The sequence below is a fragment of the Harmonia axyridis genome, chromosome 5 (assembly GCF_914767665.1).
Source record: "Harmonia axyridis chromosome 5, icHarAxyr1.1, whole genome shotgun sequence".
Lineage (NCBI taxonomy): Eukaryota > Metazoa > Arthropoda > Insecta > Coleoptera > Coccinellidae > Harmonia > Harmonia axyridis.
Window position 1 is genome coordinate 41,596,475 of NC_059505.1, and position 12,211 is coordinate 41,608,685.

General features: G+C 34.9%; 4 protein-coding genes across 6 annotated transcripts in view; 1 reads left to right on the forward strand and 3 right to left on the reverse strand.

Annotated features, from left to right (window-relative positions):
* Positions 1–5,446, reverse strand: part of LOC123679945 — a 149,979-nt gene extending 144,533 nt beyond the window's left edge. For both annotated transcript variants that reach the window (XM_045617531.1, XM_045617530.1), the window contains exons 1-2: positions 5,336–5,446; positions 2,014–2,305 (exon numbers count right to left, since the gene is read on the reverse strand). In XM_045617531.1, coding sequence (XP_045473487.1) covers positions 2,014–2,259 — 246 coding nt within the window. In that variant the 5' untranslated portion in view covers positions 2,260–2,305; positions 5,336–5,446. The remainder of the gene's footprint in view (positions 1–2,013; positions 2,306–5,335) is intronic.
* A 3,525-nt stretch (positions 5,447–8,971) lies between these two features.
* LOC123679925 (zinc finger Ran-binding domain-containing protein 2-like) lies at positions 8,972–10,852 on the reverse strand. Of its 2 annotated transcripts, none has more exons than XM_045617492.1 (2): positions 10,716–10,852; positions 8,972–10,518 (listed from the first exon to the last, which is right to left on the reverse strand). In XM_045617492.1, the coding sequence occupies exon 2, from the start codon at positions 10,504–10,506 to the stop codon at positions 9,850–9,852; it is 657 nt and encodes a 218-aa protein (XP_045473448.1). In that variant the 5' UTR covers positions 10,507–10,518; positions 10,716–10,852; the 3' UTR covers positions 8,972–9,849. The 2 variants fall into 2 exon arrangements, with proteins under 2 accessions (XP_045473448.1, XP_045473449.1); XM_045617493.1 differs by having other exon boundaries at positions 10,723–10,833.
* Positions 10,853–10,982: 130 nt separating this feature from the next.
* On the forward strand, positions 10,983–11,551 carry LOC123679926 (probable small nuclear ribonucleoprotein G). The gene is made up of 3 exons (XM_045617494.1): positions 10,983–11,135; positions 11,200–11,347; positions 11,403–11,551. Exons 1-3 carry the CDS (start codon positions 11,104–11,106, stop codon positions 11,451–11,453), a joined length of 231 nt encoding a protein of 76 aa, XP_045473450.1. The 5' UTR covers positions 10,983–11,103; the 3' UTR covers positions 11,454–11,551.
* Positions 11,552–11,609: 58 nt separating this feature from the next.
* The window catches only part of LOC123679924 (dynein axonemal heavy chain 2), a 39,173-nt gene continuing 38,571 nt past the window's right edge, over positions 11,610–12,211 (reverse strand). Inside the window, exons 54-55 of the mRNA XM_045617491.1 lie at positions 11,931–12,177; positions 11,610–11,845 (exon numbers count right to left, since the gene is read on the reverse strand). Of these exons, the coding sequence (XP_045473447.1) occupies positions 11,691–11,845; positions 11,931–12,177 (402 nt within the window). The 3' untranslated portion in view covers positions 11,610–11,690. The remainder of the gene's footprint in view (positions 11,846–11,930; positions 12,178–12,211) is intronic.

A 12,211-nucleotide genomic window follows, 5' to 3' on the forward strand; every position in this document is an offset into this window, starting at 1 on the left:
ATTTCATTGACTTGTTCATTGCCTTCAATACCACAATGCCCTGATATCTATAGCTAAACCACTTTGTTGTCTATAGCCAGATCTTTAATGCGATTTCTGCAATCCCAGATCAGCAAAGAACTCAGGCTTTGTTATTCCAAGTTCTTCAGCATGTGGGACTCTATGTTCTAATGCAGGTATAGGTATAGGCCTTTTTGGTGTTGAAACACTCTTAATCGCGCACACACAAAGCTAAGGTTTTTACCTTCAAGGCTAAGAAGTATATTATGGATTTATGGCTTGGCTTGGTTTTCAAGCTACTTGGCTTGAGCTTGACTTGATTTCAAGTCAAGCTCAAGACACATAAGACATCCTATAGATTTGTTGTCTAACTTATTGCGGGTTTTTGTAACTGTAAGAGCAGCTCTGGAAAATTGTCTTTCAACAGGAGCTGGCGCGTGGCGTCGATAAAAAATCCTTGGCTTTTCTGGTCAAGTTTGAAATTATATTTCTGTAAATACCAAAATCTACCAATAGATTTCATAGAAATGTGAGAAAACTGCTAATAAAGTCACACTGGCGAATGCTTCAGTCTCTTGGCGCTCGAGGAATCCCCTTATTCAATCTAAGCGCGCACGAGATTGACGAAATATATGTCGTGCGACGCTTGCATATCAAGCTCAAGTAATATCAAGTAGCTTGTTATCAAGTCAAGCAATTATTATCTGAAATCAAGCCAAGTCAAGCTCAAGTATGTAATTTTTCACGAGCTCAATTTTCGAATCAAGTAGTTCGTTAAAATGTCAAGCTACTTGGCTTGATGAGCCTCAATTCGTACGTATGGTCAAATACCAATGCTCTTGATCCACCCTTGTAGCATCCACAGCACTTCGAAATCAAATGTTGATGAAAGATAAACTTTTAGATTTAGATTCTCACTATTTACTTAAACATGTATGCAAGACTGTCTGCATTCCTTAAAGACACAGAAACTAATTGAATACGAAATTTCTATAAATGTTGGAAGGCGCTGTTGCCAACTTGTGAATCAAAGCCATTCAAAATCTGAAACTCTCATCTGAAAGATCATTGCAAACGGTTTTAGCACTGAACAAAACGCCCTAAGTATTATGCCCAAACTTGCATCCCTACAGAATTTTCGTGCACCCCTCGTACACTCACAGCGTATACTCAGACGGGACAAATCGATCTCGACTATAATCGGAATTCCGCAGCCTTGTCTAATATTTTAAAGACCGAGTGACGGCTCTTGGGCCACAGTCCAAGAACGATTAATTGATAGTTTGGTTCAAACTAAGTCATATTGAGGTCGCTTTCGCGGAGCTTAAATATAAAACTGTCTGTAGCTTCTGTTCTAGGTTTCTTCGCTCCTATTCGCTTTAGACGGCGGAAAAATAATCGGAGGAGGGCCACACAGAAGAAGAAGAAATACCAGAAAAGCACTGGCAAGGCAATTTCTCTGGTTGCTCTGTGAATCAATTCAAGCGTGACGTTTTGCATTCCATATGTATGTGTTAGATGTCAAACTGACGTTTTTCTTGAATATTGTTCTATGTTCTACCAGTTCGAGGTTATATGTCAAAGTGACTTCCCGATCATTCATAGAAAAGAGCATTTTATAACTTAGGCATAGAATATAAACCTCATTTTCAGAAAAATGAACTTAGCTGAACTGTTTCTGTATACACTGTTCGAGGTTTCTTCGCTTCTATTCGCTTTAGACGACGGAAAAATAATCAGAGAAAGACCACACAGAAGAAGAAGAAATACCAGAAAAGCACTGGCAAGGCAATTTTTCTGGTTGCTCTGTGAATCAATTCAAGCGTGACGTTTTGCATTTCACGCATGTGTAAGATGTCAAACTGACGTTTTTCATTAATATTCTTCTATGTTCTACAAGTTCGAGGTTATATGTCAAAGGGACTTCGTAATCATTCATAGAAAAGGGCATTTCATAACTTAGACATAGAATATAAACCTCATTTTCAGAAAAATGGACTTAGCTGAACTTACCGGGTGCATAGGCCTTCTGAAGGGTCTCGGTCCAGGAGGTGGTGACATCCCCATAGGCACAGGAGACATGGGGCTGGGCCACCTTGGACGAGGACAGGCCATGTGGGGAGGCATCCGTGACCCCATCATGTTGGCCCCTGGACTGCCGAATCTAGGGGGTGGAGAGGGTCCGTAAGGGGAGCAGGGTCGGAAATGGACGGGGGACCAACCCCCCCTTCCACCAGGCCCGGGCCCAGGACCCGACATTTCGGATTTGCGCTAAATTAACGAAAAACGTCCACTTTCCATGGGTCTGTAACAAAAGTGATAGTGTTAGAATTTTTATTCATTATTTTTAACAATATAACTTGAGAAAAATAAAACCCCCTAAAAATTTACGTTTTGGAATGTATAGAATCCAAAAATCTGATAAAAAAAATCTGTGAGTCCACCATCCAGAGATTTTCTTTGAAACAAGGAGAGCTCTATACGCTCTATTAGTGATGACGTCACACACCGCCATTTTTGGCTCTCCTGTCAGTGTTCGGAATCCAAACAAACAAATTGTCATTGAAATTAGTACGTTGTCTTTGAAGAAATTGGCTTATTTCGATAAATAAGATTATTTAAGGAACGATTTTACTATTAATTGATAGAGAGAAGGCACGAGATTAATGCCAGTAAGTTATTATTGTGCAAAATACGTATCGCGCACTACGTCCATTTTATTTTGTTTAGCGATGAAGCGTACTTCTGGTTGAATGGCTACGTCAACAAACAAAACTGTCGCATTTGGAGTGAAGCTAATCCTTAAGTGTATGTCGAAACACCGTTACATCCGGAAAAACTGACTGTTTGGTGCGCTTTATGGGCTGGTGGAATCATTGGTCCGTACCTCTTCAAAAACGATGATGTCCAGAACGTTACATTCAATGGTGATCGCTATAGAGCCATGATTACTAACTTTTTCATTCTTGAATTGAACAACCATGATGTCCAGGAGCTGTGGTTCCAACAAGACGGCGCAACATGTCACTCAGCTCGTGCCACAATCGATTTATTGAAAGACACGTTTGGTGACCGCCTAATTTCACGTTTTGGACCTGTGAAATGGCCTCCAAGATCTTGTGATTTAACACCGCTATAGCAGTGGGGCTATGTAAAGTCATTGGTCTATGCGGATAAGCCACAAACCCTTGACCATTTGGAAGACAACATTCGCCGTGTTATTGCCGATATACGGCCACAAATGTTGGAAAAAGTAATCGAAAATTGGACGTCCAGATTGGACTACATCCGAGCCAGCCGTGGCGGTCATATGCCAGAAATCATATTTGAAATGTAATGCCACAAGATTATCTTGCGGATAAATAAAATTCATGTCAATCGAATAATCCATCGTTGTTTTATTGCAATTTAAAGTTCTATAGCTCTAAAAAAAACACCCTTTACATATAGCCCTTTGTTTTATTTCCAAAATATTGTCAAATAGTGTATTAATAGAGTTGTGTACCCATATAATGGTACTTAGATGTATACTGATGTGAAGAATTAAAAAAAGGTTATCAATAAAAACCTGTTCATGAGAAATTCACTGTCAAATCATAGCGATGGCTTGATATGTTAAAATGTACTCCAGGGAAAAAAATTTGACTATTATGAAGAAGTGATTATCGAAGTTCCTATTTCGAAAGAAAGACAAATCTTTCTACAGAAAAGGTATTAGATTTATCTGTCTGTGGAGGCAATTTCGGTAGATGTGAATCTTTCGAAATTTGATTTCTTCATTTTTTTGCCTTCAAAATTAATGAATAATGTTTTCGTGATAGAAAAACAATTTGGTATTGGTAACTATTGGTTTTTGTACTTACTATATTTCATACGAATAGCTCTTAGAGTTATAGAGAAAAGGCAAAAGCTCTAGAAGGCAGATGGACAGATTTTTGTTCACTTTTTGGAATCTGTGCATTCCAAAAATTAAGCTATGAAAATTCCCGGAGGGCCTGAAAAATTGTTTTCTATGAACGATTCCATTAGTATAAATCCTCCGATCATAGAATCAATTTCAACCTCGAAACTAATGATCATAAAATGGTCTTCAATGCCCCAAGTTGCAGCAGAGCGAATCGTGTCATAAAATTGATGGTACGAATGCCAGAAAAATTTTATTACTTTACGACTTGCCAACATTAGAAACACGTTCATCATGAGTTTCGTTAGTTTTGGTTTCTATTGTGAACACCGATTTTTGTGGGGCATGTCCGGTTATTTTTAGATTTTCACTTCCGTTTTGGTCGGTAGAAGATGCGACAATGTTTGCTGGCCTAATGGAGTTTACTACGATTTTTTCAACATCTTCGTGTTGCAAGATTTATTAGAGTTCGATGTTCTGTTCATAGATTTACGATCACTAACACAAAACTTCGATAAATCATTCTTCTACGATCAATTAAGTCACTGTTTACACTAGGGATATTCGATTTAGTCTTATTGTTGAGAAATCTATGACTGTTTCGTCTAATTATCAGCACAGAGTGATGACTATTGAAAATGAAATATAACAAGATGTGAATGAACTGCAGAAATGAAATATCTTATTACAATTTGAATGGAGCAATCGAAACGTTTCAACAATTGCAGAGTGTACCAATGTTCCAAGAATATCAGATGTTTTGAATTTGCATGATTCACAAGTTTAAACGAAAACTCTGAATACACTTTGCGCTGTTTATATGAATTCTCTAAATAGATCTGATAGGAGTGAAAATAATTTTTTGGTGAAAACGAGTGAGTTCAGCCTGAAATGTAGCAATTTTAAGTTGCATTGGCTTGTTTTCATTCTGCAAGATGTTTTGATTGATCTCTTGATATTTTTCCAAGAGTTTTTTTCGGATCAAGATGATAAAGCATGCTATAAACGTGAACTATAAACGTGTTTCATTTTTTCTTCGAAGGATTTACGATGTCTTCGTATAGTTAAGTCATTAGTACTAAAGTTAATGAAAATTGCAGGAACTTTGGCAAGATTTTACGAAAACAATTACGAAGAGTTTCTTTAAATAATACTAACATTATGAAATTCAAACAATCATTCAAACTAGCAAATTTTACCACTTACAACGTGGAGCTATACTACACGAGTTTCCCTGAAATATAACTTCTTCAATTTAAGTATTTTCTTATCAATCCTTTAATTATTGCTAAAAATCTTGAAGCTGAGCGGTATATTAAAGAAAATTTTGAGGTTACTCTGTGGGCCGAATCATCAATCACCAAAATTCTGTGCGAGGATTTGGTAACGAAAAAGCAAAACCACACAAACTTCTCAAAAAACGTGTTTTACCGTGAAAAACGTAGGGATTCACTGCACCTGTCGTGCTTTTCACTCACTAACACTAAAAACTGCGAAATCTAGACTGCCATGACTTAATTCAACGGACGCTGAGCCCCTTCTAAGAAACGTCGTGCTTTAATTTTAGAATTTGGCAGTGGAACTCACTCTGACGCTATTTATTTTTGTTGTACACTTTTTTCGATGAGAATTTTTCGCAGACTAACTCATTGATCTAAATAATATTCGATCGCTAAAAGGGAGGTACCTATAGGTAATGTGAACTTCGATTGAGTACTTTCAATTTTGCAGGTTTTTTGTGGCAGTTATCAGTATTGTAATTATTAGGTTCAATTTAGCTTATATTCAGTGTGAAACGACATTACTTCACTTAATCTCACCTTTTATCGGGTGTTTTTTAGTATTCAATTTTTATAACTTTATGGTGAAGCAAAATGTTTTCTGAAGAAAAAAAACCTTTGCGGACCAAACTACGTGTTTTATTCAATATCAATGAAGAACAAAGGAGAAAATATAAGGGTGGAGTACTGAGGTGTAGCCCCCAAAAATATAAAATTTCAGAATTCTCGTCAACACGAAGAACGAAAATTTTTCCATGAAAATGAACTAAAAATCATTTACTTTTCTTTGAAACCGACTGACCAAACTCCCTTCAAATTTTCCCACAAAATTCGAAAAAGCTCAATTTAGGGGACTTCACGAGAGGAACTGATTGCAAATACCAATTCAGCAAAAAAAATTCTTCTTAATATCAAATTTTGAAGTCGTTCGGAACCAAAAACTTTTTTTGGCAAAAAACTATCCAAGTTTATATTAGGATAGTTTTAGAGAGTTTCAAAATCGTAGATTCCGAATTAAGTATTGATTCTTGACAGAAAATGTTTCCTACACAACTGAAAAGACTCAGTTGTGGGGCAGGCATTATCATTTTACAAGCCTCAAATTTATGCCACCAGAGGGCAGACCAAACCCCCTTTAAATTTTCCCACAAAATTCGAAATAACTCAATTTTGCGGACTTCTAGGGAGGAACTGATTGCAAATGTGGATTCGTCAGGAAAAATTCTTCTTAATATCAAATTTTGAAGTCGATCGGAACCAAAAACTTTTTTTGGCCAAAAAATATCCAAGGTTATAGTCTTGGTTTTTCCGAAAAAATCGACCGATCGAATTCAACCATTTTATGACAGTTTTAGAAGGTTTTGGGGTCGTAGATTTCGAATTAGGCATCTATTCTAACCAGAAAAATTTTTCCACACCTTTAAAGCACAGTTTTCATACAACTGTTGTGGGCCATCATTTTACCCATTTTGAAAGCTTCAGATTTATGCCACCAGTGGGCAGACCAAACCCCTTTCAAATTTTCCCACAAAACTCGAAATAACACGATTTTGGGGTCTTCTAGGTAGTAACCGGTTGCGAATTGAAATTAAACATAATAAAAAAAACATAAATAAAATTCTTCTTAATTTCAAATTTTGAAAACGATATGATATGAATCAAAAACTTTTTTTGGCAAAAAAATATCCGAAAAAATCGTCCGATCCAATTCAAACTTTCCATGTTTCGAAGTCGTAGATTTCAAAATAAGCATCGATTTCGCGCAAAAAAATTGTCTACGCATCCTCCAATTTTTTTTCTAAGGATCGACCATAAGGCGACCTAGGAAAAGCAGGTAATGACACATATGTTTCAAATCTATCAGTTCATTTCAGTCAACCCTATTCTCAAGTTTCATTTAAGCATTGCGTTATTCACCATTTTTACGATCAATTTGAACGTCTTGTCGTCACTGCATAGTATTTTATTCAATGGTTCCATCTAGGAAGAGTAGCACAAACTAGGTTGTTGGTGAGGATATCTCATTACAGGATTCTATACTTGTTGACCGCGGTAATAATTAGTTCAGTAAAATGCGGGTAGATGGCCTACAGCCAAATTCCTCTGATTATAATTTAAAAAAAAAGACCTAGTTGCAATTGTATTGTCACCAGTTCTGAGTGTATACATTCATTTAAATATTTATTTTCTTTAGACCATAAGGAATAAGGTTCCTCAGTTGAATTAAGATCAGAACAAACCATTAGAAAATGTTTCACAAAATTGGAAATATCTCGAAATTGAGAAAAAACTGATTGTAAATTCGTATTCTGCGAATGGAAAAAAAAACTAAAATATTTCAAAAACATTTATTTCTCAACATGCACAAGATTTTATAAATTTCATCTGAATTGTTCGATTATACAAAGAAAAAACAAACTATTCAAGGTTATATTATGATAGTTTTAGAGAGTTTTTAAAATCGTAGATTCCGAATTAAGCATTGATTCTCGACAGAAACATTTTTCTACGCCTTAAAAGCATAGTTGTGAGGCAAGCATTATCATTTTAAAAGCCTCAAATTTATGCCACCAGAGGGCAGACTAAACCCCCTTCAGATTTTTCCACAAAATTTGAAATAACTCAATTTTGGGGACTTCCAGGAAGGAACTGATTGCAAATGTGGATTCAGCAGGAAAAATTCTTCTTACTATCAAATTTTGAAGTCGATCGGAACCAAAAACTTTTTTTGGCCAAAAAATATCCAAGGTTATAGTCTTGGTTTTTCCGAAAAAATCGACCGATCGAATTCAAACTTTTTTTGATAGTTTTAGATGGTTTCGGGGTCGTAGATTACGAATTGGGCAACTATTCTACCGAGAAAAATTTTTCCACACCTTAAAAGCACAGTTTTCACACAACTGTTGTGGGCCATCATTTTACCCATTTTGAAAGCTTCAGATTTATGCCACCAGAGGGCAGACCTAACCCCCTTCAAATTTTCCCACAAAACTCGAAATAACACGATTTTGGGTTCTTCTAGGTAGGAACCGGTTGCAAATGGAAATTCAACATAAAATTTTTCTTAATTTCAAATTTTGAAGTCGATATGATATGAATCAAAAACTTTTTTTGGCAAAAAAATATCCGAAAAAATCGTCCGATCCAATTCAAACATTCCACGTTTCGAAGTCGTAGATTTCAAAATGGGCATCGATTTCGCGCAAAAAAATTGTCTACGCATCCGTCAATTTTTTTTCTAAGGATCGACTATAAGGCGACCTAGGAAAAGTAGGTAATAACATATATGTTACAAATCTATCAGTTTATTTCAGTCAATCCTATTTTCAAATTTTATGGTTAAGCATTGCGTTATTTGCCATTTTTAGGATCAATTTGAACGTCTTGTCGTCACTGCATAGTATTATTTTCAATGGTCCCATCTAGGAAGAGTAGCACAAACTAGGTTTTTGATGAGGATATCCAATTACAGGATTCTATACTTCTTGGCCGCTGGAATAATTAGTTCGGTAAAGTGCGGATAGATGGCTTACAGCCAAATTCCTGTGATTAAATTTTAAAAAAAGACCTAATTGCAATTTGATTGTCACCAATTCTGTATAGGCCAGAGTGCATACATTCATTTAAATATTTATTTCCTTTGAACCATAGGGATTTAGGTTCATCAGTCCAATTAATCTCAGAACAAACCACTAAAAAATGTTCTACAAAATTGGAAATATCTCGAAATTGAGACCAAAACTAATTGTAGATTCGTATTCTGCAAAATGGAAAAAAAAAACTAAAATATTTCAAAAACATTTATTTCTCAACATACACAAGATTTTATAAATTTCATCTGAATTGTTCGATTATACAGAGTAAAAACAAACAAAAATGGTGAATTCTGGGATGGAAAGATTGATCGAAGACATCTCTAAATTTAATCAGTACCACTATCTCTGATTGATTACTTGGAATTGCACTACTACAACTCTGGAATGCTTAACTTTGAAATATATCTAATGAAAAGGTGGGATATCTCTAGTAAACTACAACGAAATTTATCTAGAATTATTTCAATATCTATGGATTACTTAGTACAAAAGACAACTCCAATAAACAAAAGTATAAATCCCTACATTGCCCTATTTTCTAATTGACTTTACGCACCAAAAAGTATTTCAAAAACTGAATTGTAAACGTGACGAGAACAGTGCAGCTATCAAAATGTCAGTTATAGTCAGGAGAGGAAATATTCATGATGGAAGCTAAAAATTATGTAGAAAAGATTGAAATTTCAATTATTTCTTGCACAGAAAGAACACTTCATGGTTCCATGTTGCAGGGTAACCTTTGACCAAGAAAATACAATTAAATATGAACTTTTGCAAATACAAATAAATAATCTTCAAACTTACTTTCAAGATCAAAATTGCTAGATTTATCTCTGAAAAATAAGTTAACTCTTTTATAGAACTTACTTTTATGTTTTTCAATAACCCAGAAGTAAAAGGCCAGTTACTTTTGAAAATAATTGCAATAAAGAATTATTAATATGAAAAAATGTAGTTCCCTTGATTTTTAACAATTATCCTTAGAGTTCAATTGACTCTTCCTTTTAGAGTTTGATCAATTGACAAATGTTATATAATTTAGAATAAAATTTATCACTATCATTTCCACCTAATTTTTTTTCCCATCATTTGAACAAGTGGCATCGCCAAAATCAGATAAATCATATTTGGAAAGATCTCCATCATCATCATCATCCTCTTCTTCATCATCTTCCTCCTCGTCCTCTTTTTGCACAACTTCCTCCAGTTTAGGTTTTTTCTTTACAGGTTCATCTTTTGTTTTTTTCACATCCTCATCGCTACTACCTCTATAACTAGACCTATCACTGTTCTTTCTCAGTTTCTTCCTTCGTCCAAATTCATCATATTCATCATCAGATTCTTGTCTTTCCTTATATTCAACAACTTCTCGGTCATTATATCCACCACCAAAACCAGTTCTTTCCTCCATTACAGCAAATTTGGGAGTGTTGCACACATTACAATGCTGTCTTCGGGCCCAGTTAACATTTGCACATTTATAACACTGCCAGTCTTCAGCATTGAATAGACCACCACTTTTTTCAGCAGCTGCCTTGCCAATTTCAGTGCCAAGTTTCTTCTTTTTGGCTAGATTTGTGCGTGCTTTACTACATCTATTACAATTATTTCTTCGAGCAAAATTTTCATTTCCACAGTCATCGCAAGTCCAATCATCATTATTTGAGGTCTTCGAGTGTGGTGGTGATGAATTTTCCAATTCTGTAGGCGAAACATTTCTAGCCATTCTCACTTAATTCTAGAACAAACACATTATTAATTTACCCGTCTTAACATACCAAGAATAAATATTATTCAAGTTTCAAGTAATGAATGATTGAAAACTAAAACTAATTCTGCTCTGCAAAGGAGGTTGTTGCCAGTGTACAATAAATGCATCTTAATAATTGAACAGTATCAAAGAAAATTTTCAGTGATGGCAAAACCTCTTTTTACCTTATACCTTCACTTTTTCACTTAAAATAAACGTAATTATTTTTTAAATGTAATTATTTTTATGCAGGTTGATCTGAAAAGCCATATATCAAAATTACAGTAGGTAAAATTGTCACTTGTCGATTTGTCAGTGTTTCCAAAAGTAAAATACTACATAAATTAAATTCAAAATTTATAAAGAGGAATTTGTATTAAGATTTTGCTTCTTTGAATTTGTTGAAATAGAATTTCATATTTTCTCATAAAATAGCTAAAACAACAATTGACCGGACTATATTAATTATTGTTATTTTCTATGATAGTAGGCATTAACTGTTTGTAACCGGGTAACCTTATTGTTGGACGCGCATCGCTTTCTAAACGTATTTTTTACTAAATTACATACAAAATGTCTAAAGCTCATCCCCCAGAGTTAAAAAAGTAAGTTGTTCGACATCAAAACAAATAAAATAGAATGATCTATCATATAATCAAATTTTTTCAGGTTTATGGACAAAAAAATGTCCCTTCAACTAAACGGGGGAAGATGTATATCAGGAATACTCAGAGGATTCGACCCCTTCATGAATCTCGTAATTGATGAAACAGTAGAAGAATGTAAAGATGGATCTAAAAACAATATTGGGATGGTGGTAAGTTATCCCCAGTAAAAAAAACTTCTCTGTTTCTTCAATGCATGTTTTACAGGTTGTTCGTGGAAATAGCATTATTATGTTAGAAGCTTTGGACCGACTCTAGTAAATAAGTTTTATGTATGTGAATATGCCTTAATTTAATGAATATTACTAAGTGTAACTGATGGATGTGGAATAAACTTCATAAGTTTATAATTCAAATCACTGGCTTTAATTTCTACAAGGATCCTATTTGAGTATGTGAGAAATAAAGAAAACCTTTAAAAAACTTCTAACTTTAATATAAACAGAATATAATCATTACAAAAATACTCTTTTCGAATATGTCTAAGTAATCACTCTAAGAACCTAAACTTAGAAGTAGAGCTGTACCCCTCTTTATCCAAAAATCTGCAGGTTCGGCTCCACTATTCAAGTCAACAGCAACAACATAAGAGGGTTGATGTTGGCTTCCTGTTCTTATAGGGTAGTAGTATGTTGGACACTGATAAAGACCTGGAAAAAGTTTTCACTTAAGAATTTGAAGAATCGGTAAGGCAATGAAATGGATTAATAAAATCATTAATTGAACGATTTTCACCTCTTGTCTTCTTCTTAGTTTGTTCGACAGGTTTGAAATGAATTAAAGGCATGGGGCATACAAGTTGCATAGGTTGCGGTTCAATAAGACATGTTGGTTTCTTGTCCCAACCAGCTCCTTCGAGATAAAGACCCCTAACGTAAACCCCAGACTCTGGGGCCATTTGAATTTGGTATTCCTCTAGAGTTTGAACGGTGAATTCCCAGCTGAGTGAATCTATTGGAACTTCTGTCTTGCGGGCAGTGGTCTGTAATTTGGACACATAAACAATGAGTCACTTA

Bases quoted from the DNA above. Each gene is read 5' to 3' on its own strand.
- LOC123679925 (XM_045617492.1), bottom strand. From the start codon at position 10,506: ATGGCTAGAAATGTTTCGCCTACAGAATTGGAAAATTCATCACCACCA.
- LOC123679926 (XM_045617494.1), top strand. From the start codon at position 11,104: ATGTCTAAAGCTCATCCCCCAGAGTTAAAAAA. The intron at 11,136-11,199 runs GTAAGTTGTTCG...AAATTTTTTCAG, and splicing joins CATCCCCCAGAGTTAAAAAA to GTTTATGGACAAAAAAATGT. The intron at 11,348-11,402 runs GTAAGTTATCCC...CATGTTTTACAG, and splicing joins AAAACAATATTGGGATGGTG to GTTGTTCGTGGAAATAGCAT.